Source organism: Varroa destructor, unplaced genomic scaffold (genome assembly GCF_002443255.2).
Source record: "Varroa destructor unplaced genomic scaffold, Vdes_3.0 BEIS01000004.1, whole genome shotgun sequence".
NCBI lineage: Eukaryota > Metazoa > Arthropoda > Arachnida > Mesostigmata > Varroidae > Varroa > Varroa destructor.
The window spans coordinates 3,621,381-3,646,436 of record NW_019211457.1 but is presented as its reverse complement, the minus strand read 5'-3'; the positions used below and the strand labels follow the sequence as shown (position 1 = coordinate 3,646,436).

Here is a 25,056-nt window from a genome sequence, read left to right as displayed (position 1 = left end):
TCTGATACGGCGGTCGTGCGGTTGGCAATCGCGAGAGCCAGCAGATATGTTGTTTCTTTTGGCAGAAAAGTTGCCCTGTTGTGAGGCAGCTACACTGCCTTGATTGAACGCATTGACATTGCTATAGTCGTCAATGTTGCTGCTGGTGATGCCATGCACCATCTGCCTGCTATCTGTTTGTTGCCGCTTTTTGCTTTGGGGAGCTGCTCCATGTGCGGAGTTTTCGCGGCGGCGTAGATTCGCTACGATGGTGATGGGGGTTGCAGCTATGACCATCTTTTTATTGCCGCTCTTCTGTCCTGTTCAGCTGGGGCGGTGAGCGAGTTAAAAATCGGAAACGATTTGTCTTGTTTTCGCAGTTTTTTTCGAGCTCCCTACCAGTTGTTCGTCATTTTTGGTTATCATGGTTAGTTCAGTGTTTAGTGAGTCCATGCGGTAACCCTAAGTGTAAACGAGTGACCACGTTCTGTCTAACAATAGAAAGAAGAATTCTGGTGTTTTGCCATTCTTGTTTTTACCCATATTTACCTCTGTGCTAACTTCAGCAACCATTTCCCAAAGAACGGGGCATAAGCCGCTTTGACAAGTGAAGGACTAACCCGGAGTTTCTCTGACAGTGGCTGTCCGTTTACTCGTCCTGTATTTGGATGGAATGCATTATTCTGCAAAGTAGTATCCAACTACTAAAAGTAGGGCGACGTGCTTTTTCTGTACCTATCACAGCTTCCTGTTACTGGGAAAACTGACTTCAGCTGCCTCTCACTGGATGGCCTCTAGCGCCAGCTTTATTGGTACCACTGGCCAAAGGGAAAGACTTAAGCAACTCCTTGACCTTTACTGCTAACAGCGAGCTAGTGCATGCAACGCCTATAGTCCCATGCTCCCACACAGTTTTGTACGGATGCGCAACCAGCCATTGTATTGCATTGCACAGATTCGTGGCTCACTTCTGTCGACCAACGGCGAGTCTCAGGATATCCTGGCCAGGCCTAGCCAGCTCGCGAAAGAGATGGAGCGCATGCCTCATTGTTCAATGGGACCGAACGGAGGTCGCCATTCGACCGTTGGTGAAGGCGAAGCGCAGCAGTCGCCACAACGCCGCGTTGCCGTTCGGTTACACGCTTAGACGAGCGCATCTGCATGCGCATACTTCAAAGACAGCTATGACATCCGGCCAACAGCTTAGAATGGCACTCGGATGAGACGGCGTAGAATTGTTCATAGACATCATACACCGACGACCGCTGACAAGCATACGTAAGCTTTCCACACGGTCGCAGTAGCGCCTTTTATGTAAAGGTATCCATGGTGTCTGCGGGGCAGATTAACTGTCAGCAGTCGATAAGGCATATGACAAGCAGCAAGGAAGAGGAAACGTGGGAGGTAGAAGGCGGACCGCTTTGCCTCACACTCTCCCCTCGTATCTTAGTAGCAGATATAGTATAGCGCGGTAGCTGGCTCAGCGGAAAAACGCTTAGACAAAGGGTGGGTCCGGTTTGCCGTTTGTTGGCATGACCTTCGTCATTTTTCTTCACGGTCCATCGCTGTCTACCCATCTATCCCGTTCTTGTCGATGGGATCAGGTCTTCTGACTGAATTAGGTAAGGTAGTTGGTCCAAAGGATGTAATTGGAAGGACATCTAAAGGCAAGCACGAGAGGTGTATAGAGGTGTGCAAGCCTGCACATTATGGTCTCTAAACTATTTTTGCTTAGTGGTAGTCCGGAGGTAATCGCTTTCCGCGGCTGCATAGCAATAGTAGCGACTGCAAGAGCTGAATCACAACTAGTAAACTACCATGCATCCAAGACGATGCTGGAATGGGGCTAACAGACGGACGGACAGGGGAGCGACAATAAGAGGAAATTAAAGGGTTTTTGTTGCATAAAGCGGACTGCGAAGACTGTGTCTAATGAACAAAGGTCTTTCGCGCTCGCCCGCACATCCTGTCATCCAACAGCACCAGCGGCAACGCTACGTCCAACACACAGCTCAAATAGAGTTAGTGGAGACGAGAATCAGCGAGTAGGAACGCGGGAACTAGCGACCGAAGTGCGTAGGCAACATGGAGGGGTACTCGTTCGCATTCACATACACGCACACACACGCACTCACACATGGGTGGGCAGGAAAGTAAACAGAACGGGAGCAACTTTCGACGCGTTGACCCCCATCACCGGTGTTCCGAGGTAGGCCAAGGACGTCAGTGAATGACACCGAACATTGCGCACCCGATCGCCGCTTAATGAGAAGTTATTATATAAGATTACCAACAGAAAAAGACTAAGCATGGCTGACTGAGCCAGGCCGAGCGGCTATTTGTTTTGCAATATTGCAGTAGCATATCAGCGATGGTCTAGTATGATATCTATTTAGGGTATGGTTATGTTTTGGAGGCATTCTTATCGAAGGTAGTGTCCGAAGTTGGATGAAAACAGTAATCGTGATTATTAACTAAAAATATTTTTTGGCCACTTCGTCCCCGCTTGCTGTAAACGTCGTGGATAGTTTCGCAACACAACCACTTAAGATTAAAGACACACTGAGTGGTGCGAGGGCATGCAAGAAAATACTCTTTAGGTAAACTCTGCATGAAGGAGCATATGCTGACGAATACAACATATCAGTTTGAAGGCCGCTGGGTCTTCATGTAGGTTGTGAATTCGACTGTAGCATGTGGATTGCGGTAGCTGTCAAGCAAGATTCGGCCCTGGGTATTTCCTGACTGTGGTGCAACTAAACCGTGACGGAGGTTCCGGCACCTTTGTCGATCTTATATGCCTATTCCCCCAGATCGCCCGACATCCTCCGATCTGCGTCGCGTTTCTCGCGGTCCTCCGAGAGGAAGGGGATGTACTGTGCTTGCCTGCGACGCCATTCCTCTATATACTGGGGGTCTATATCAAGTCTTCGGGTTGCACTCGTAAGCTGTTTGGCCAAGCCGTTGCTGTTGATTTGCCCACCGACATTCCTACCGCTACCTTCGGCGGCATTCGTGGCAAGCGAGCGGACGGCGTTTCTTTGGTCGGACAGGAGAATCAGGAAGCAATTGTCCATAGTAGAGCCCCCTCCGCAGCCCAGTGACCCCTTATCGCACGGTTTCTATAGGCGCGTTGGTAGACCGGGTGACAGGCGACCCGGTCCGACTCCTCCTCCAGTTTGTGCACCGCCTCTGATGACATTTTGACTGGTCTGATGTCACCCCAGCGGCCCCCGGCAACAGCGTGGTGCGGTCCCGCCTCTCCGGCCACTGTCGCTGTAATGCTTTTCTATAGCTGCTTCGACTGGTGATGACGATCCGTTAAACTGGTAGCGCTCCTAGCGATTACCAGGCCTTTGAAGGGACGGCAATGGAGGTCCACATTAGCGAGTTTCGTCTAACTACCAAACGCTAGCGACAGGAGAAGTGCAAACGATTTTTCCGGTGGCTTTACGCGACGTTCATGCTGACATCAATACCCCCAAGAACATCCACAAATCTGGTTGAATTACGAAGTGATGACAATCGACTTTGGTCGAGTCCCGGACACCCCGAATTTCCATTGTATAAAGAATTTTGAAAAGAGACCAACAGACCCCAGATCAGAAAGCCGATCGTGCACGAAGTTTTTGGACCAGGCAAGCGTCTATTAATATAAGAAACAGGGTACGGCGAGTACGTGTCGGGTCGATGTCGCAACGGTTCCGGACTAATACTAGTACTGTGGTGGAATAGATCCTATAATGATATGGGTCTACAGCTGGATAGTCAAGCTTATCTCGTCGACAAAAAGAGGCTATTATCGATAGGGGTTGGATAGATTGGAAAGCAAGCTAGACACTATTTGTAGCAAAGCATTTATATATACGGCGTAAGCATCATTTCTTCTACACATAATACAGTATGTAATAACAGCTGTAGAATAGGCTATATTTTGCCAGTGGGCTGTATTGGTTTTGGCACTGCTATCCTATTCTTATGTTCAAACAAGCTTCTCTCTAAGTATCCAGTTAGGTGGCAGATTGCCTACTAATAAAATATAGTCAGTAACAAAATAACATTTATCGGTTCATTTGATATGTATACACGTAACATATAGTCGAAGCATTACCCCCTTGTAGAGTGAATTCGTTTCCAAAATGACGCAATGGCAACCTGCTTCATTGGGGATAGGCGGGCTACATAGGTTCGACACCGGGTGTAGACACACTTTGTTCCATGCTGGTAAGAGTCAGCCCTTTGAAACTATGTTTAACTAGGGTGTGAAACCCAAAACATATAGAGACTGAGCTGACAATATTTTTGTTACTTTTCTTCTACATTACAGCATACGAGATGAACGGTATGGAGTCGGCGACGCAATCAGTAGCGACGCAGTCTCCCGGTAACCCTCAAAGCAACGGGATGCACTCGCCCAATGCACAGGCGGCTGCTGAAGATTCAAAGACAAACCTCATCGTCAACTATCTGCCTCAGACGATGACGCAGGAGGAGATACGCTCCCTATTCTCTTCGATAGGCGAAGTTGAATCATGCAAGCTCATCAGAGATAAAGTTACAGGTACGTACAGAGATAAAATTACAGGAAGGCTGATTTAAAAAAAAAATTAAACCTGTGACTTTCGTATAATGCACATAGTTTTACGCACGAACAATAGAAATAGTTGTAACGGGGTTATATTTCTAAGATCTACATTTAGGTTTAGTTCTGAAGGTAGCCATGTAGATATAGACCTTCCACACGAGATCTTATGACTTATGAGTACCGTTTGGAATGTTGAATTCTTTCGCTCAAAGGTGATATATGTCTATGCTATGCAGGTGGGCTATGAGCGTGCGTGGCTGAGTACTGCCTTGCGCCTCTGGCTCCAGCGGAGTATCGCAAACTTGACTTGCTTCTAAATGTTTATTATGAGTAACGATAAAACTCGATGTTGGAAACCGACATTCGTTCGTTTCTGGCAGTGTCAAGAAGTTATGTAGAGAATGATGGTGCCCTCGTAAGGTAACGCTGATGTCGTATCGAGCACTCCACTAGTGAAGGCTGATGCACTGGCATTAGAAAAAGATAAAACTAACTTTACTTTCTTTGGGTTATAAGGAAGGGACACATTGGGCGTTGTGCGGGAGTCGAAGGAAAAGAGCATACTTTGAGGGAAAGAGGACGAAATTGAAAGAGCTTAATTTCTAGCACTAGTCAAATTGGGCAGCATGGAACTAGCTACCCCATCCCCAGCCGTTGATTGACGGTCAGTTTCGCAACAACAATGAACGTAAACACGTAAAGATACTAGTGGTGAAAACTCTCTGCTACTTTTGCTGTTGGAAAATATTGTAAAAAGTATATATAAAGAAGCTACCCATAATGTCCTTGCATAAACAGGAGTACGACAAAGAGGCAGAAGGCGAACGTAACTTCCGTTATCCCCTTCCGTAGACACAGAGACAGCACGTTTTTTTTTGTTGGTTTTCGCGTGGGAGCGTACACTTAGCTCAAACTGCTCTTGAGCCTTTATGTGCTCAGGACGATAACCGTCGAGCACCAGCAGCATTTTTCTCGTCGTATCTCTTCCACAAAGACTTCTCCGGTGTGTTCAGTGGCGTGTACTGTTCCATCATTGCTCGAGCTTTCGGTTGAAGATAATGTCGACGGAAGCAAACCCTATCCTATGTCTTCTATACACTGTTTCCTTTCCTGCGCGGTGACGACGCACGGTACATCTTTCGCTTAGCAAGTGTCACCGATATACACCGTTTAAAGTCTCCTCGTTCGTTTCGTCAATCGAAGCTGGACTCTATCTTTACGCATTCAGTTCCATCTGTATGTTGCTTTAGTTTATACTGTTCATTTCCTATCGTTGAGTGCACCGCACCGAATTTGGGCGAGGCGAACTCGTGTCGGGCAGGTGGCAACAAGAGGCGGATTCATCGTAGTTCCTTAGCTTGATGCCCGTTTCTGCTTTTCCTCTTTTCTGTGCTGGTGTTGCGTCCGCCAGGCGATAGCCCAGCAAATGCCAGTACCAGGTAACGAACCGTCGATGCGCCATGACTTGGTCAGCAGCCCTGTGGATACGAAGGCAGGCTGTGGTAGACGATTGGCATTGTATACACCGACCCCTATAAGACGGTACACGACCCAACTACGCCATGGACAATGTACCGTTATATCGCATAGGTCGACGGCCGATTACTGGGGATGTTGACTTTGCAGAAGTCGCTGTGTTGGTTGTCCACCGTTCCGGGCAATTTAACATCAGTGGAGGTAGTCGCCCGACACTGTTCGGTAGCGGAGTGGGCCGGTGTGGATAGGCTAAGGTGGAACCGTTTTCCTGGCCTTCTTTCTGTTTGAGATAAGGCGCAGGGCCAAGGGGGGACTTTTGGACAGGGATACAGAAAAGTGCTATGGTGCTGTTTTCGCCTTCAAACCGTCGTCTCTGCTCCAAATAATCGCGCTACTTCTTGTTGTGTGATTTCTTAACCCAACCAAGAAAGTTTAAGGAAGCTAGAAGTGATATGAAAAAAACGAAAAACAAGGTATGCCGAGCGGTGGCAACGGTGGACGCTGAGAGGTGTGACCTTCCAACCGGTTCTTGATTTCCACGTCATGGTATATAGTGGAGGAAAACAGCGTACACCAAACTGAGGTTTAGAGGAGACTGTGCAGGGGGAAAGCTGAAGAAAACCGCTATGCACAGTAGCAACAGGAATTAGAGGTATAGAAGGAGAGTCAACGTGTAATAGAAAACAGAAGGAAATCGTTAAGCAACGCCAGCAAAATGTAGCAAAGCACGGCCTGTCTGAGAATTGAAGGAGGCTGAGATCATAAGGGTGGTTTACAAAGAGCAACACGATAGATGCCCCGTGATTTCTGCCTTGACAGCAGACAGCAGGATTTGGTCAATCCTTCTGGCCTGCCATCTAGTCTTTTGGCCAGCAAAGCAATAGCGTGACTTCGGTAGCTATGACACTCATAAGAGCGGTTCGGGCGATGCTTCCTCGTGGTCCATAAACTTTAGTCCAAGCATTCCTTTGTGAGATTGGCGTACCGGTTGAGCGTCAGTGGTGCGACGGAATTACAGCTGCGGAATTGCTGGTGCTATCAGCGACTTGCAGAAACGCAAGGAACATTTGGCGGACCAGGAGGCTACAGGGTGAAGGGCGAAGAGAGAGATACAGTAAATGACGGTTTGAAGTGTCTTTCTACTAGTGTAGCTTCACCAGATACTCTTCGCACCCCTTGCATTCATTCCTTGCTTTTATTGGCTAGGACGGGCCACGAAAAGGTGAGTTGGCTTGCCGTATCATTGCATTCGTCGTGTAGTCGCCTTGCCTTTCTGCCTCCCCCGGCAATTGCTCTAGCCTTAGCTTATTCTAGCCGTTGGTTCCGCAGCGATCTCACTAGGTTAGTGTTCTATATCCCGTTTCTCCATTCCAGATAAGCGCACAATTATCACCGACGTGTATATAACGAGCAAAAGAAGGTTTCCGTCTTTTCTTCTGTTCTATTTTCTCAGCAAAGGCCAATAGTAGAGAGAAGACCAGCAGCGATGATCCTTCAGTAATTCACTTTCTCAGCCTCTCTTCCAGTTGCTCTGTTTCGTGCTCCTATTATAACAATAACTGTCCTGCAAGGGGAATTTCGGGTTTCGCACTCCCCACCCCTAGACTTTCTCTTCGCCTTGGTCCTACCACCAGGATAAGAGTGAAGATCACTGGCATTATTACTGGAAGCGTCGCCATTATCACCCATTAGGGTCATCATTAAGGTTAATGCCTAGCCCTTGGCTCTTCATTCATGGTACTGCTGCGACAATTGGAACAGCTTAAACACATTTATACACTGACGGCAAAAACGCAATGATTCGAACAAAATTCAGCTTAGCGAACGACGGAACATGAGAATCAAATAATGACAAGTCTAGCCTCGTTTAGTGCACCTCATCGCATTCTTTTATATATTTTTATAGACAGAGCTCTTATAGAGCGCTGTGAAGCGTCTACTGTTGTGGAGGCAATAATGATATACTTCGGTGTTTAGTAAGAATTTCTCTCAAGCTCGTTAAATGCGTTGACCCAACGATTCAAGCAAAGTAAATAATTTGTAGAGATGATAGTATTGACGCGTAGCGGGGAAAACGAACGTAGATCTTGTATTGTTTCCATGTTTGCAAAGTAAGCTTCTTGTCAGACGACACCGGGCTTAATGGGCTCAGCAGGTACCTTTATATAGTTCGCCATATTGCAAATGACGCGCTGTTGACGCAACTCTGTCGCATTGATGGCCATACCCTTGTGCGGGGTTGTTGTTTGACTATTGTTTTCAACAATCGTTTTCACTGGTGCTACCAAATCGTGTTAGTTGTCACTGCAACGTTTCGTCTACACTTGTAACCGAAACTGTTGTAATAGCTGTAGCAGTGAAAAATTGCCGCAAGAACGTCGCACCCGATCACGACAGCACGTTTCCTCTCGTTGTGCTGTTGCGTTTACCACTCCAGATGACTATCATACACAGGCCCAGCGTGTCTTGGTGTAACCGCTGCGTCGCGAGGGGCTGCATGTGAGTCGATCTTCAAGCCGCAGCAGGGTGAGCGTGCACATGACTTGTGTTAGCTTTTAGTAGAGTGACTGTAATCAAAACGACACTGCACAAGGAGGACAAGTCAAGTCCGGAAAATCAATGCACCTCTTTTTTTCTGTCGTGTCACCAGCATGTGCGGGGCATCAGTATAAGCTTCTATTTCATACAGGCTAAATTATGAATCCTGTCGCTCCTCTAGGCTTGTTAATAGCCTTATGGCTCCTCGTGCAGCCACTGTTAGGCTTGAATCCGGCTGGTGGCCACTGGGGGAGAATCCCTTAGAAATGTGGAATGTACGACAGTAGTAAACTGCGTTTCGATACCGCGTAACAAGCGAGTTCGAAGAGCGAGGCATTTGCCGCTTGTGGCTAGAAAGTGCTGTTAAAGAAGCAGGGAAAATGTCGTCGTAGATTGCGCCATATTGTGGGGAGGGTAAGTTTTAAAATAACAGCGACAATGCTCCAAATGAGCATCAAAGTTGGAGTGATTCTTATTTCTTCAAATAGGCAGCGTCGCATCTCGACGAGAAAGGAGGTGGGTAGACACTTTCTAGAGCACGAATGTACGATAAGCTTTTCATTGCTTCTTCTACGCTTATCAGCATTTTATCAGATAAACATGTACTATTATGGACAAATTATATTGGACAATTTGCCTTCTTATGGAATAATTTTAGTTGAAGGTTGAGTTTCGATTTTTATTTTGTATTTTTGTCTTTGTTCGTCCGGCAAAGCCACTATCGATGGTTCTGCAATCATGATTATCTACTTGCAAAATTTAAAGGGTCGCCAAAGCGGGTTCAATTGAAAATTACGATAGCTGTGACAGTAACTTTCTGCCGGACTCCTGGTGTAGAGAGTTTTCAGAAGACTAGAGACTGCGAAAAACTAAAAAGAAGCAGTTGGAGGTTGTGGAAATCAGAGGCTCAGGTACAAAAGAAATGGGCGCAGGAAAGCCTGCTAATCCCGTCTTTTTTCACTTTTTAGTCCCTCTGACCAACCATATCCCTGCTGGGCGACGTCCGCGGAAGTCTCCCGCCTGAAAGAGCACGGCCATTGCTTTAGATCCCGGAACCTCAGGAGAAGCCTTTGAGGCTGCTTTTGCTTTCGTACAACCTCATGAAGCACGTCGCGTGTGTGTCTTTCCGCCTTTTTTGCCTTAGAGGTTCGCAACACCCATCAGTAAGATGCTGATGTAAGCGCTAGGCATCTAGCAAAGCACGTCAAAAGTCGAAGTAAGCTAGTAGGCTATGAGCACAAAGCTACTTCGAGCGAGCCCTTGGCCTCTCGAACAAGCAGTGCTGCTTCCGTAATGACTTGACGACCCCTGGACCTGGAATGCGGCGCAGCATATATCGACTACAGGTCTTTGTAGTCTCTCGGGAGAACCAGATCTCGCTAGTCAAATGAGTGGTTGCTTGCTGTCAAACTGAGTGGGCCACTAGCTTTTCATCTACGGGGAAGCTTAGCTATCGGACCTAAGTATCAGAGTTCGGAGCTAGAGACACTGGGTTTGCTAGAAGCTTGCAGATTTCTAGCGGAGTTGACGTAATCCCTGGAGAATCTTCCCCGCCGCTAGACCTTACAAGCATTTGTAGACGAAACTAGCTAAACGAAAAAAATATACGTGTGTGTCATGATCCTGCTTACTCGGTTATTGTTATTGCGTGAGAATGAGGTTTCTTCTTAGAGAAGTACTGGTAGTTTTCCTATGACATTACGAAAGAAATAACCTCTAGGTATACCCCACGTCTATTTACTCTTGTACAAGGGAACGCCTCTATCCAGCAGCAGTAGTAATAGTTAACAAAAGGACTAGTAAAGTAAAGCATTCCAAAATAAAAAAAAAAAAGTAAAACCATCACAGGTTTGAACGTCTGGCTTCGAACTTTATTATTCACCAGCCAACGGCAAATGCAGAGAACTTGCAAATGTTTCTACAGCACAGACCTGCTCTCTTTCAAACGCATTTTTCGAACTGTACAGTTTCAAGTGGCCACACGTTTTTCGCTATTCTTTGTACGGCACTAATCAGCCACGCTAATGCGCCTGTTTGATTTGCCGAGGGAAACTGTATGTGGTTGATTTGAAAAGTCAAAGTTGTTCATCAGTTTACGTTCTGGGGTAACGCACGGTCCCTTAACGAGCATTTGGCGTGAACACCTCCTTCCCTTAACTCCTCCTACGTTCCTGTCCTGAATTCGGTGTATACCCTCATTATTAAATTCTCCCAATTTCTCCTGTGTTTTACCCACAGCGCGCTATATCTATAGCACGACCTGTGGACAACACGTGGACTTCTACTATGCCCATAATCACTGATGTTTATTGGGTACTTTTTAAGCGTGCCTTCCCCAAATTTAAGCAGCAAGTTGTTTGTTTGTAGTTTCATATTGATAACACAACCCAACTAATTCATTGTATATCAGTAACATTAAATGTTGCTAATAAACATGTCTTCGTAGACACATTGCGTAGCCCACAACATGTTATGTTGATCTGTTGGCAATACAAAATTATTTATATTTGGTGTATACATTTATCTAAGTGTTCTTGTCCTTCCTTAATTGGAAATGCCCCAAGATTTCTCGATTTTTTTCTGGCCCGCCGCATTGAGACCAGGTCCATGATGTTGTTCTGCTTTCCGAATGTGTTAGAGGTCACAACAAAAAGAGGGGCAATCACGGATTGCGAAATCGATCCTTGATCGAACCCTATCCGTGGTGGCCGCGGCTCAGCTTTCCTGTTCCCGTAGTCTCAGCAGTGATGGCAGCTCTCTCCTGACGGTACGGTACTCCGGCTGCTCCAAAGGCTCAGTGTCGTAGTCGTTGTCTTTAAAACCAAGAGAAGAACACGCAAAACCGGATAGAAACACGCCCAGTTAAGAAATGTTTGAGTTGAGTTGCAAGGTCGCTGATATGAGCTTAAATCCATGGCCGCCCAGCATAGCTGGAGCGACAGCTTTTTGGTGTACCGTCCTCTGTTCGTGTTCATCTCTTGCGAAGTAGCTGAAGTCAACATCTAACCTATACTGTGCAGACTTTCTGCAAACATATCTGCTACCAGCACAACTGCCCGCCCAACGAGCCAGTTTGCCGCTGGTGATTCAGATGTTGCTTAGCCTCTGAGCGGATCTTTCATACAAAGTCCAAAAAAGAAGAAACGAAACAAAAGAGGGAATGGCCGAGTATCGGTGCCTTTGATGGGGGGGCTTGTGACTTCTCTCGAAGCCCCTTTACTGGTTATTAGTCATTGGTTGGTTACTTCATACTTTGATGTAGCAAGAAGTTCTGAACTATGTTAGGCTTTCAAGCAAAAAGCGCCAGACAGGCCAACGGGCCGCTTGCCCAGTTGTCGGCTAACCGAAGAGACCAGGTTGCCACCTAGATAAGATAGTACTACCCCAATAACTCTAATAAAGGGCTAGCATCAACGGCAACAGTAACTAGAAGCGCAGCTTGTCACATCCAATATGGCAGGGGCAACATTCCGGTAGGATTGGGTATGTCGTAGGGGAAGACGAGGGTCAAAAAGCACAGCTCCCCAGTGCCCCTTCCGCCTGTCTTGAAGCTAAGTTCGTACCACGAAGAAAAAACATCGTGATACATTTCCACGGCCATAATGATGGCAATAGGTGGAAACCGCAGAGTGGATTACGAGGCAAAGGATGAGGTTGGTCTTCTATTAACAAAGACACTAAATGGCAAACTGCTTGACTGGCTCTTCAGGACCTATGTCCCTCCCGACTCCAGAACAGCTAAGTGATCCAAGACTAAGGCTAAAAAGGACTAAGAAGCTATGTGATAAAAATGAGTCAGCAGAGTCATTAACCACTCCTGTATGTCGCTTTATGTGCACGTGTACGAAATATTTTTGTCGCATCACAAGTGGAATATACTATGGCATACTGCTTTTGCAGCCAGCCTATCACAAGGTTTTTCGTTTTGCCTTTTTCTCCACCATGTTATTTCTAGCCTCTGCTTTTTGTCCTATTTATACACATCGCTTTTTTTTCCTTAGAAACGAGTACCGAGCCACACCCGAATGAAATCTATAGCAGTGGAGAAAAGATTATGGACGACCATTGATTTCCGATTTTATGTTGAGGTTGGTTGCTTGACCGAGGTTGTTTTTGCCCCGGTTAGTCGACCTCGAATCGTACACTTCTTAGTGTCACTGCTGTCAAACGCCCGAAAGTCGGGTTGAAATCGAAGGGCCTTCCTTTCTTATCGTGACCGTCTTCGGCCGTCTCTTGTCGCCTCTCGCTGAAGACCACTATTATGCATGCCTCGTCTTGACTAGCTATCCTCCTAGGTAAGTGGGAAAGGAAAGAACCACGGTCCTAACCAGTCTTTGAGGAGAGGTGCCGCTTCCACGGACAGCAAAGCTAAACGCACGGCTTTAAGCTGGATGTGCAAGTAAAGAAGCACATGTGAACAATTGGAACACGGAATAGCGCTATAAGGATGGCATCGAACCAACCCTGCTAGTCGAAGGGTCATCCATACTATGGTTTGAAAGACATTAGAGGCTTCCGATCGCCGCGTCGAAAACCAAGGGGGCGCTTCCTTGGCCGTTCTCTCTCCAGCCAGTAGTGGCCATGGTAAAAGAAGCACCACCATATCGTGCTATCTTTATCAGCACCACTAGCGCTAGCGCTTGTAGTTGTAATAGTAGTTAAAGCAAAGAGCTTAGTTTTTCTTATCCTGGACCTTTAACGCCAATTCGTACCAATTACCCTAAAGGTGGCCCGCAGACTGTGCAGCCAGGCACATATAATATAATAAGAGCCGCTGAACATTATTTAGTTTGGACATTTCGCTTCATTTCACGTGTCAACTCCGATTTGTCTATAGAATCTTCGAAGGCTGCATTTGCTAGCCCAGAATGGCCCGGCAATGAGGGCTTTTGCGGAGCGTCGAGTGACTGCGACGAGCCGAAGCACCCTTTAGACTATAGCCCGGATTTCGCTCGAGCTTTGCATAAGAAAGAATTGCAAAATGCGGTCTGGCAGAGTGCCGCTCTTTACTACCCAGTTCGCTGTGGAAAGCAGGGAACAAGTCGCTCGGCCTGGCCAACGCCTCCGTCATTAGTTTACACGGTATAACCAAAATTCACTTAGGAGGGGGCAGAAAGACTTTTTAGACTCAGCCAGTGATGCAACCCCTGTCACAGAGGCATTGGTGGCTGGTACTCGACAATGACGTGACGCTTATTTGAGCGGGCACAAAGAGCTAACGGATCGGCAATGCGAAGAGCCACTGGAGAACTCCATTCGAATAAAACCAATTAGCGTTGAGTTTATGTGGCTTCATTATGCCGGGACGGACCCGCCGATGAGCAAGTTCCAAATGTCTTTATAGTCAAATAATAAAAACCGGTCGCATTTATTCCCTGACGCTACCAAAAACTTATAACGCTGCACAGAATAAAGGTTTATTATTGTGATTACTATTAACGGCCTTATATTGTAGATTTGGAGAATGCCAATATTTAACTTTTGAGCAAATCGGACAGTAGCAGTTATCATCAGGTTAGTCCTATTCGAAAGTATTGCATTGCACCTACGTTGAAAAGATGTAACTCGACGTAAAGCGAAACAAAAAGGCTTTGGCTAACCCTTCAATTTGACTCAGTTGCTATAACTACAGACACGGTAAAAAAGCAGCCTACATTAACCCATCTAAAAGGTCAAGGAACCTAAAGTATTATCATTCGGTTAAGTCTCCTGCTGTTGTATATCCGCAGCGATAAACTCACATTATGCACTACAAAGACAATCGGGTTGTTACGTTACCATTTTGAGACTTCGACAGGAGGGCTAGTAGGCGCTGCCGGCGATTTCTTTATAGATTCAGCCCTTGCGCTCACCGATAAGTACACGTTTGCCCATCTGTGGGAGGTTTAGTTGGAGTACTGTCAAGCGTCGGGCTTGTTTGTTGTGATGGTGGCTATCTTGATGGCCTTTAGTGCTACAGCTACGTTCAGGAAGCAGCATTTTCCAATGCAAAATTACATTAGCATTACAATGAGACTCCTTAAAGTATTCATTGGTTACTGGTTAGCCAATCTAATGATATGATCGATGCAGCAAGGTGATCGATCTTTGAATTGACCAGGAGATACTGTTAGTGCTCAACGGTGCGTCGCTTCGACAGGCAGGCAAGAGGACAAATGTATACGTCACACATTACAGACACATCATACGCCAAGGTGAAACAAGTACGGCAAAATTCAGATTCTAGGCTACAGGCCCGAAATGTCTATATGTTACCTAAATTATTTCTCTATTACAGAGTCAAGCGCATGGCTCATCCACCTAATCAGAGCAGAATCATCAACGAATAGTCGCCGCCATATCCATCGCAATCGGTATCGCCTAAGCAAAAAACACAGATCATTGCGATTGGTAACAAAGCGTATAAAGCACAAGCACCGCTCATGTTTTTACTTCAACATGTCATGGTGGGAATGATTCAAAAAATGTTAGTTAGCAACGACAGCAAACAGCTCCAGAAAAACTGATTGAGCGGCTACTGAACTCTCAGTGCCGACCGTCAAGCCTTTCCAATTAGTGCTTTATCGGTGGCGTGTGTGACCCATGTGAACGCTTAGAAGCGAACAGATGGTCACCTGGACGTTGGTCGGTAGGCGTCTCACCTGTACTATTATTGCCTTGAGGCAGCTGCATTGCCACCGTCATTAAGGCAAACAGCAGCAACGATGCAGAGACCGGCTCTGCTTGTGCTGGCCTGTTTTTGTTTCGATCTGCCCCGGTCACCTTTTTCGCAAGTCTACATACAACTCCTACTACGCCGCTCGTTTCCTCATGGTTTCAGATAGTGAACGGCAATGATATTTTGGGCCTTGTTGTCCTCTACGCCGTTGGCGTGTGCCAAGGGCCGTTTGCCCTTTGGCTACAGATGTCTCACTCTATCGATTTGTCTAGCCATCAGTAGAACAACGTGTCAACATATGCTTAGTAATAACAACAGCAGCTTGTTTATTGAATTTTCCTTATGATATGTCCATGTATACAGTACACAGCTGTATTTTCAGATTCGCTCGGCAACCTGATACAAGATATATGTACATATTCGTAGATGAACACAGGGGTGTATACAGGCGTACCAAAGAAATATATCAGTGCCTGATAAATTCTACATAAGTTAAAGCTTAAGATGAATATGTTCCTTCAATTCGGCCATGTCAAACAATAACTATTAATGCTGACATGTACTCGCTGAAAGTGGCAGTCTGAGGAGACGCACAACAATATGAGCACAATTATCATTCAACTATTAAAGCGTTCCCGATCGGAACTTCGTTTGTCGCCTACGGAGAGCTTCATTTGAAGCTCGACTGGTCCAAGGCTACTTAGTAATGGCCTAGGCCTTTTTTGGGGTTGCACTTAACAGACACGGACCACACGAGGAGAAGCCAGGCCACACCACGACGCCGGAGTACCCCAAGCGTCAGCATAACACTTTAGCTGTCTCTTCCCATTCACTCAAACTCAGCATGGCGAGAAGATCGTCAACATTTTTGCCGTTTCTCTCTCTTACATACAGCTGCTATTTCCGCAATGACGGATCGCCTTTGCCAATGACGACTCTTCACCGACTGCCTCACGCTGACTCAAGTTGCTCACGCCTAGCTTTCTACTATTGCTCCACCAGTGTTATTATCAATACGTAAAGCCCGGGGAGCGGAGAGAATACCGACGTAGGTGGTCTTGTGCTTTTTCTCTTTCATGCAGTGGCGTATAAAGTATCCCCAACCCCTTTGCCTTCTCGCAGCTCTATACCAGAGTCTGGTGAAATATACACACATGGCGTTCGGATACCAAAGTTTTGTTTCTTGCCAACTGAGCCCTGATGAGTCTTGGTGAGCAACGGAGCATGAAAGGCACCGGCGTGCTCTCATCAGCATGTTGGCCTGCGTTGCTCGCTCCCTCGCTCAAATTAGACCTAGATCATGGCCTGCTCCTTTGCTTGGCCTACCCAGCACTGTACAAGCAAAGATGCTGGACAGAAGCGAACACCACCCTGTAGACTTACGCATTGGCCGTCTGCTGCCGAATCACGCTGGCCAAGTCACGCGTCCACTTTTACATTTCTGCGATGCTCGTTTCTACAGCAGTTCCTTGTCTTGTCCTCGTTCTGCGATATGTCGTTTAGTCGGACGAACAGACGGACGCACGGACATGAATTACGGCGTCACGGCGTACATACAAACACGCAGACCAGAATCGACGACGGTCGAGACTGAGAAAAATGAAGAAGACAGCCACGACAAGAAGAGCAGGAACACATCGGTGGGAGGTGTAGACAGTCGGAAACAGCAGCAAAAAGGCCAACTGTCTCCCAGTTCTTTCGTTTGGTTTCATACTGTCTCGCCTGATAGCGGCGACATCGCTGCATCTGCAATTGCGTTAAGCATTGACATTGATCCGCCATTAGAAGTAGAACAGAGCATGCAAGTTACAGCATCCGAGTTACAGAGAAAGAAGCACTACAAGTGTCAGGAGGAATTCGGATCTGGACTGAATTGGGCTTAGAATGGAGAAGGCAACGAAAGACACAGCAAAGTATAACAACATGGAGGAGCCAAACCAGCGACAGGCCCAGGCCTTTCCCGTGCCGACCACTAGTAACAGAGCGTATCTATACACAATGCAATATTACAACAACACTAACAGCAGCAACAACAACGACACTTCTGCAGGCTCCGAATACAGTGTGTAGGCGTCCCTGTAACATAGGCATTTGGGTGCTGTTAAGTGTGTATGTAAAGATAGACGGGCAAGCAGAAGAGGTCGTGTTAGGCTTGCTTGTCATTCTTTGTTGACTGTCTTCCTTGGGCATTGGTTGGCCTGCCGGATGAGCTGTAGTCGACATTAACGCTAGCTGAATGGCTGACTGGCATCAATGGTGGCGTCAATAATGTCATTGGTGGATTGCAGTTGGAACAGGCCCGTCGCCCATTGTTTGTCGACTCGCTTGTTCAGTGTGTGTCGACTTTGTGTTCCTTAATTGAGGCGGTCGTTTTGCTGCTGGGATAGGAACGCCCGCCGCCACTGCTTTCCCCGTGTGCCTCCTGCGTGTCCCTCACCTCACCTCAGATCATCATCTTGCTTTGTTCGTGTTGCTATCGTTGCAATGGTAGAATTGATAGAATGAGCCACAGACAACGGTGGCTCGCCCAGTGATGTCGGCCGACTCGAACTGTATTTTTTGGGGGCGGTCGAGAAAAAGACGACGTTACTGGTGGTCGCAGCCTCCGTCGCCATACAAATTAGTGTCTTTGCTTACTGCTCCATCTCTATCAGTAAGGTTCGTGGTAAGAGCCTTACCACGTGGTAAGGGCAAAACGGACTTGCAGGCCACGTTGGTGAGGGCGGTCTGCTCTGATGACGAGCAGCTGCTTGAGCAGTAATCTCAGATTAAAATAAGGCGCATTTGGAACAGCAGGAAGACAAGAAGAGTGAAGACTAGGAAAAATAGAAAGACTCGCATATTAGTATATTTTGCCTCGTATCTGTATCGCTAGTCGTTATCCATCTCCATTTTGTATTCATTTAGACTCATTGTTGTAACGAGATGCGAGTTTCTTGTTTGTGCGTCTCTTTACACAATGCTGCTAGGCGTAACATAACAAAATTAATATCGCTTGGCTATGGGGGTAGAAGCAGGAAGGCACAAAGGCATATGAACGTGAATAAGACACAGTAAAAGTCGGTAGATAAACAAGTAGCCGACAGTTTGCAAGTTTTTATCATCAAGGAGAAAATATTTTTTAGTCATTTATTACTTATAATATCCTCTTTCATATATAAATTATATATCTAGAAATTGTATATATCGTTTGTTTTATTATATGACTATACATTGGTCAATGATTTGAGGAAATGTTCTTTTCCTCTAGTTGCCATCTAAAACAGGCCGTGTCATTTTTCTCGATCTATTTTAGGTGTGCCTATAATATAAGCTAGGCCTATCAATATGTTATCGCGGCTCAGTCAGTTAGCAGGCAGTGCCTCGACATCAGTTTCGTCAACGAAGCCAGACCATTGCTATAACATCAAATCCTCATGGTGGATTTAGCTAGCAGCGGGTCAAGTCAACGAGGCTGATCTCCAAAGGCCACGGAAATAAAGATAGAGTTTTTGTAGGGTTTTCGCGTCACATACGCTGTCGCCCGTGGTCACCGTTTGATTTAGGGATTTCACTGAAAACTATTGCCATCAGGTCCCAGTTTAAAAAGGCTAGTGCTGCTGAGAGCTGCCGTAAAGGCACTAAGGTAAAGGGAGGGTGTGAGGAATACGTCAATGGGAGATGGCAATAGACATGACCGTGACAATTATCTAACTCGAAGACCAGAAAATGGATAGTGATTACCAACGAGTTGCTGTAGAGAAAACTTGGCGCAACCTGCACAGCGCAAACGACAGTCAGAGCGAAGGCAGCGGGACATGGACCTTAGACAACAATACGTTTTGCTGCATTCAGAAAATCAGCAAGACGTATTATTTTGCGACAGAACAAAAGCGAGAGGTTGAACGCAATGTGCGGATAAGGAAGTGGAAAGCCTGATGATTTCCTTGTTTGGCCTAAAAGCTGCCCCGATCGGATCGGATTGGCTGGACCAGTCCAACCTAAAGACGAACCGAAGCCAGCCGATCCCTTTTAATAACCATGCTCTTACGATATCCGATGCATCGTTTCATACTAAAACGCATGGCAGCGCCTATAGCTATTGGAATTCAACCGTTAAACCTCAACTAGACCACCGGAAGCTATGAGACGCCAGCTGTTCTCCGATTTTCCTAATGACTTTGAATGGTCGATTTTATGTTGCTTTCTGAGAAGGCGACGAAAGAACAAGTGTGACAGAACAATTAAGTTAAATCTCCTAATGATATGAAAAAGTCGTTTAGTCTTTGATTTCCCTCTAGCGATCACTAGCGAAAAGGATCGGTCCATCAACCCGCTAGCCTATGCTGTATCTATAGGAGAGCAGGAAAGGGGCTTATAGCTAGTTATGACAATGGACATGCTTTTAAGGATGTAACAGCTGTAAGCAGTTTTGTGGTGGTAGGATTTACGAATTACTATTACGCGCCATTGGATTTGTGCAAATCAGCCACTCCAGTTCATTTGCTAGGTGGGCCAAAGTTCTCATGAGTGCCTTAGTGAGTCAGCGAAGAAGAACCCTCTGGCAGTCCGCCTGTATGTCTATCTACATAGAAACTGTGCGTAGGGTTTTTCATAACAGCAGAACCTTACGGCAGAACCACTTCTAGCCCCTTGACCCATAACGTCTTTGGGGATCTGCTCCGCTTTCGTCAAAAATGCAGACGTAGCCTCAAGATAGGGATAAGATGATCCGAGAGGAGTTGCTGAAAAGGGTGTCCACGCCCCTCGGCCATGGCCTCAACTGACCGGAGGTCCAGATGCCTGCCATATTGACCAGACAAACGATGACGAAGGGCTCTGTCCACGAGCCGCGCACCATTCCACCGCCGTTGCTACCTTCGTCGTCTAAAAGAAGCGACTGAGGCCAACAAGCTTTCCATCAGGCGAAGGATGTCGAAAGGAGATTGGTCTCGTTTGCACTGTGAAGATCGGCCACGCTTCCCTGACCACATTGTTACCCCGGTGTTCTTCATGCCCTCTAGCTTGCTTCTGCAACGGCCCTGGGTAACCATTCTTGGATAACAGCAGGCAGGCAGGCAGAAGCACCCATTTGCAGTGGCGTTTCTGTTGGGCTCGTCTCTTTTCTTGCTTCGCTGTTTGGCGCTGTATACAAAAGTTAACGAACTCAGTTTGATCAAGCCGAGCCCGGCGATCGGCACCATATTTTTTTGCCCACAGTTTCCCTGCCCTATTCCCACTCCTCGTCATCAAGACTTTTCAGCTATTGGCTTTCTTTTCTCTGTCTTGAAGTGTTAAAGGCTATACACGCAACTGTCAAATCTACCCCAATGGACGATGGACGACGGATGAAAATCCTCACCGCATGCTGTGAAGCAGACACAGAAAAAAATCGATAGCCAAAAAAAACGCTATTGATTGAAAGCTGGGCCTTAAAACTGGCTTTTAGCTATCAAGGCTACGTTGTATATTGGATAATTATACAACAAGCGAAGTGCATTATTCGTATAAACGTGTAGTCAATATGCAGTTGTATGAGATACTTAGAAGAGTATTGCTTTGCATACAAATGTATATATATATATATATATATATATATATATATATGCCCAATATTATATGCGTATCTAGATGTAGATATATACAGGACGAAGTACACATGATTAATCCAATAAATGCCCATGTATATTTTGTTATTCTTTACACCATTTAGTTAGCTGGGTGTGTTCAGCGAGCAAGGCAATGGTGGATGTCCGTATCGGCAGTACGCCCGACGCTGCCGTTCTGCGACGCAATACGTAGCAACAATAATAGTACCGCGTATGTAAAAAGGCAATGCTATATACATTTGTTTGCCGTCGCCGTCGCTGTCGCCATTTCGCTGCCTCTGCGCCTCTTTGCGTTCTGCGATGTCGGTCTGCATCTGCATACGAGCGATGCTCAATCCATTGGCTTCAAGTGGTGGCATCTGTCAGTGAGTATCAGACCTCCTCAGCCACTGACTACGTCGTGCGGCCTGCAAACCGCACAATCCCCCCACAAATTCCTTCGACTAGGTCCTCCGTACTCCTTTGAGCCAAATTGCTGGCGATCAAAGGGGCTGCAAGCTGCCGCCGTTACTTCGACCGCTGCTGTTACTGCTAGAGTCACAGGCGCTACGAGCAATGTGATATTTGTAATGCAGTTGCACTCCCGAAGTGCTATAACCACAGTTAGGACGTCGGAACGGACTGCGGAACGTCGACTGCAGTTGGTTGCTCGCCATAGTCACATATGGATGTATAGACGTACGGCCTAGCAATGCTTGGTAATTCTGGAGCAATGAAGTGCTTGAATGGTTAGAGATTATTCCCATCGTGAGGGAGCACCGATGGGCTTCCCGACGCACCAATGCTTTCTGCGCTCGATGCTATTCTGCTCGTGTTGCCATTAGAATATTACTAGAATAAAAGGCATTTCCTTCCAAGACATCAGTGGGCAAAGAACACCGGGCAAAAAAAGGGTAGGGGGACCGATAGGACGCTGGCAGGACGACGCGTAGCAGTCTGTTCCGGGTGGTGGTAATGCTAGTGGCGCTGGTAAAGAACTGAGCGACGTGGTTTTAGGGGTATGCGGATGAAACAACTAGCATGACACCAGCTGGTCCACATACCCGTTTAGTTCGGCTGGCCTGAAAGAGCACAGGCCTTTGCAACCTTTTTACATCATCACAACGACAACCCACCCAGGGCTGCAGCACACACTGTGCAGCCGATACCCCTACGGACTATCGTTAGCGCACATGAACCAAAGGCTACAGCCAAGCCCTCCTTCCGAAGGCTGACCATGCTGCTATGAATTTGCAACAAGATCACTCCGCCCGTAGCAGCAGCAGCAGCAAAATTGGTTTTGCTTAGTGGTATCAACTTGCGTAGTGGTACCAAGGCAAGATCGACCATTAGTCGCTACTTTCCGAGGAGACAAGCAGTTATTTGGAAAACGAGCCAGCCAAAAAGCCGGAAAGTCCGTTAGTCAATGCAACTGCACAACTGTAACAAAAGGAAATCTCATTCTGTTATTCTTTTGCGATTTGCTTTTCGCTATTCCGCGACCGCTTGCCCTTTGGCACTCCCACCCCCTTCACCTCCGTTCGTCACCACAGCGAGAGCAGCTGTCCGCATTGCCAAACTCAGTCTTTTCTCGTCGCGGACTGATCTCGCGACGAAAGAAAGACCCAAACGCGCATTCTTTGACAGAAGCCAACGATAGGGAGGGGGGAGGGGAAAGGAGACTCTGCATCGCACGACAACACAGAAGATCTGCAGCAGGAACAGCATCGCGAGGTAAGCCTACCGAGAGGATAAAGAAAAGACTTACGATGGGTGCCGCAAACCACCCAGTACCATTACAGCACCACACTGAATGACCGATGATTCCACAACTACTCTTGTCGCCGCCGCTAGCAGGACTTCAACGATGGCTGTTGTCTTATGGAACGCGGTAGCGATGGTTAGCGATCGACTCTTTCTTTTCTTTGACGCCTCGTCCCGCCGCAGGAGCAGCGGTAGCCACAGCAAGATCAGAACTTGATCCACTTGACATGCTGAACTATGTGAGCAGTGAGCTCACATTCCGATACCGGCCGATAATGCTCACCGAGTCATCAAATAGATAGTCCCTTTCTCTGTCTTTTTCCTTTTGCGCCGTTCTTGGTACGCGGCAGTGCCCAATTCTTCGTTACTGCTGTTCTTATTACTTCTGCTACCCTTGCAATAGGATCCAACGTGGCCTAGATCTCCATCCGGCTGTAACAGCGAGCTCGCCGCATGGCAGCGGAGTGTCTAAAGCTAAAGCACTCTTAGATTCTACGAGCCTGATCTGGCTCCGGCTCTTGGCCAGGTTTGTCGTTGAGAAGCCGGCTGGGGATAGGACAGCCGGTGGCTACAAAAGTCAAGATGCACAGCGAGACGCGAATCTCCGATGGCGGCAGATTGGTTAGTGGCCGAGTGCCTGGGCTGTTGTGTGGAAAAATTGCGCAGTTGCCGTCGTTCGGAAGTAAGAACTCAAATAGGTCCAAGGCAATTTCGTTCTACCTCCATTGCTGATTTGATAGAAGTGAAAAAAAAAGATACAAACGCTGGTTGCTGGAATGTTGTGATGGTTAACTAGAGAAAAAAACAATATAGTATTAGATTCGATTGAGTCCTGTCAAAAGCCGACAGAGATACCAAGAAAACAGGCAGCTATATCGAGGGGAAAATGGCAGCAGAAAAAAAGAGGGAAAACAGTCGAATCTTCCCACGGGAACTAACTAGGATTTAGTATCTGGGCAGCACGATAATTGTTAGGTCCGATTTAAGCAAACGCTTTAGAGCGAAAACATAAAGGACATAGATGAAAGTTGTGCAACTTACGAAAGAAGTTGTTCATGTAAATAGATACATGAGTTCTGATCCAGACACACATTTATAGGCATGTAAAACTTAGTGTGTAGAATAACGGTGCTGTGTATTGATACTTACCCCAAGTGTATCGTTCTTCTGTTTTAGATCCGGCCGTCGTCGCGGTACGCAAGAAACCCCGTAAGAACAAATAGACTATATGCCTAACACAGAGTTTCTTGTAACATGTTTGGGTGTGCTGTTTGATGCCAGAATCAAAAAATTATTTGTAGGACAATAAAAAATTACCCATACTACTAACAACATAACTTTTAAAATTATGTGCAGTTTCGGGCCTTACTACAGGCTTTCTTTACTTAGTATGTGTAAATGTGCACATTTGAGCCTATAGCAGAAAAGACGAGCAGATTTTTTAGTGGATTTCTCACCTCAAACTGGCACTGGCCATTACATTCACAAAGACCATTTTGCTGTGAAGAAAACTGTTACTGAATGGATAGTGTTTTTATGATGCAGTATTCGTTCGAATAACATTATTGTGTTTTTCTCTATACTAAAACCAAATGCGAATTTAATACATCGATCGTAATAGCGACCATCTATATAGTCGTTATGGCCTTTATCAGAATGAGGAACACAGAACTTCCGGTACAATCTTTGAATATACCCGTGTTGAGAGTTCTGTCTTTGCTGTCTGTTGGTAAGTCATTGTGCCTTAATTTGTCGTTAAGTGTAGATGAGTGAATTGTATGTATAGTAGTGCAGTGTACTTGGTTGAGCCAGCAGCAAGTCCGCTGCACCCCCAGGCTTTCATTGTTCATTTTTCGCGTCGTCGTGGTATTTATTGAGTGTTAAAAAGCAAGTGGGCCCACCGGTGGTCACAGAACGGGAAGTTGTGGGATTTTCGGCGTCCGGAGTTGGCCTTCAAGCACCGCCAGGGTCAGTGAGCTTGGATCAGGACTGCGAAAGCCGCAACCGCCAGTGTTAGTGCCGACGCGGTCTGAAACTACTACAAAAAAAATTGTGCCTTATTTGCACCACAAAAGAGCTTACCCACTGCTAGGATGTACGGGACAATACTACTGGTTACCTTGCTCGGCTCTCTGCTCACTTCCGATTCGGCGTATCATAGAAATGTAGGGCGACCTGCCCCCACTCCAACCATCGGTACACCGGAGCCTCTCTTCCTCGCGCTTGTTCGCCTTTTACTCTAAGTTCTGCGCTGGACTTTACGCCACTTTCCGTGTAGGCGCTGTTGTCCGTTCTCGTTGTCAAGGTCGGCGTTTGTCGTTCTTTTGAATCGTCTGGCAGACGAAGCAACCTGAATTTCTTCGCAAACCTTAATTATTCGAATAATCTGCTAAACAAACGCTGACCGACGAACCATTCACGCGAACTGTGCTTCTAGTCCCTTATAGAATTACCGTCGCCATCGAGCACCACCCAAACAAGTATCCCAA

General features: G+C 46.6%; 1 protein-coding gene across 13 annotated transcripts in view; it reads left to right on the top strand.

The window, feature by feature from the left end:
• Positions 1 to 25,056, top strand: part of LOC111250370 (ELAV-like protein 1) — a 333,939-nt gene that overhangs the window by 231,659 nt on the left and 77,224 nt on the right. For all 13 annotated transcript variants that reach the window (XM_086988636.1, XM_086988632.1, XM_086988633.1 and 10 more), the window contains one exon: positions 4,307 to 4,540. In XM_086988636.1, coding sequence (XP_086844762.1) covers positions 4,307 to 4,540 — 234 coding nt within the window. The remainder of the gene's footprint in view (positions 1 to 4,306; positions 4,541 to 25,056) is intronic.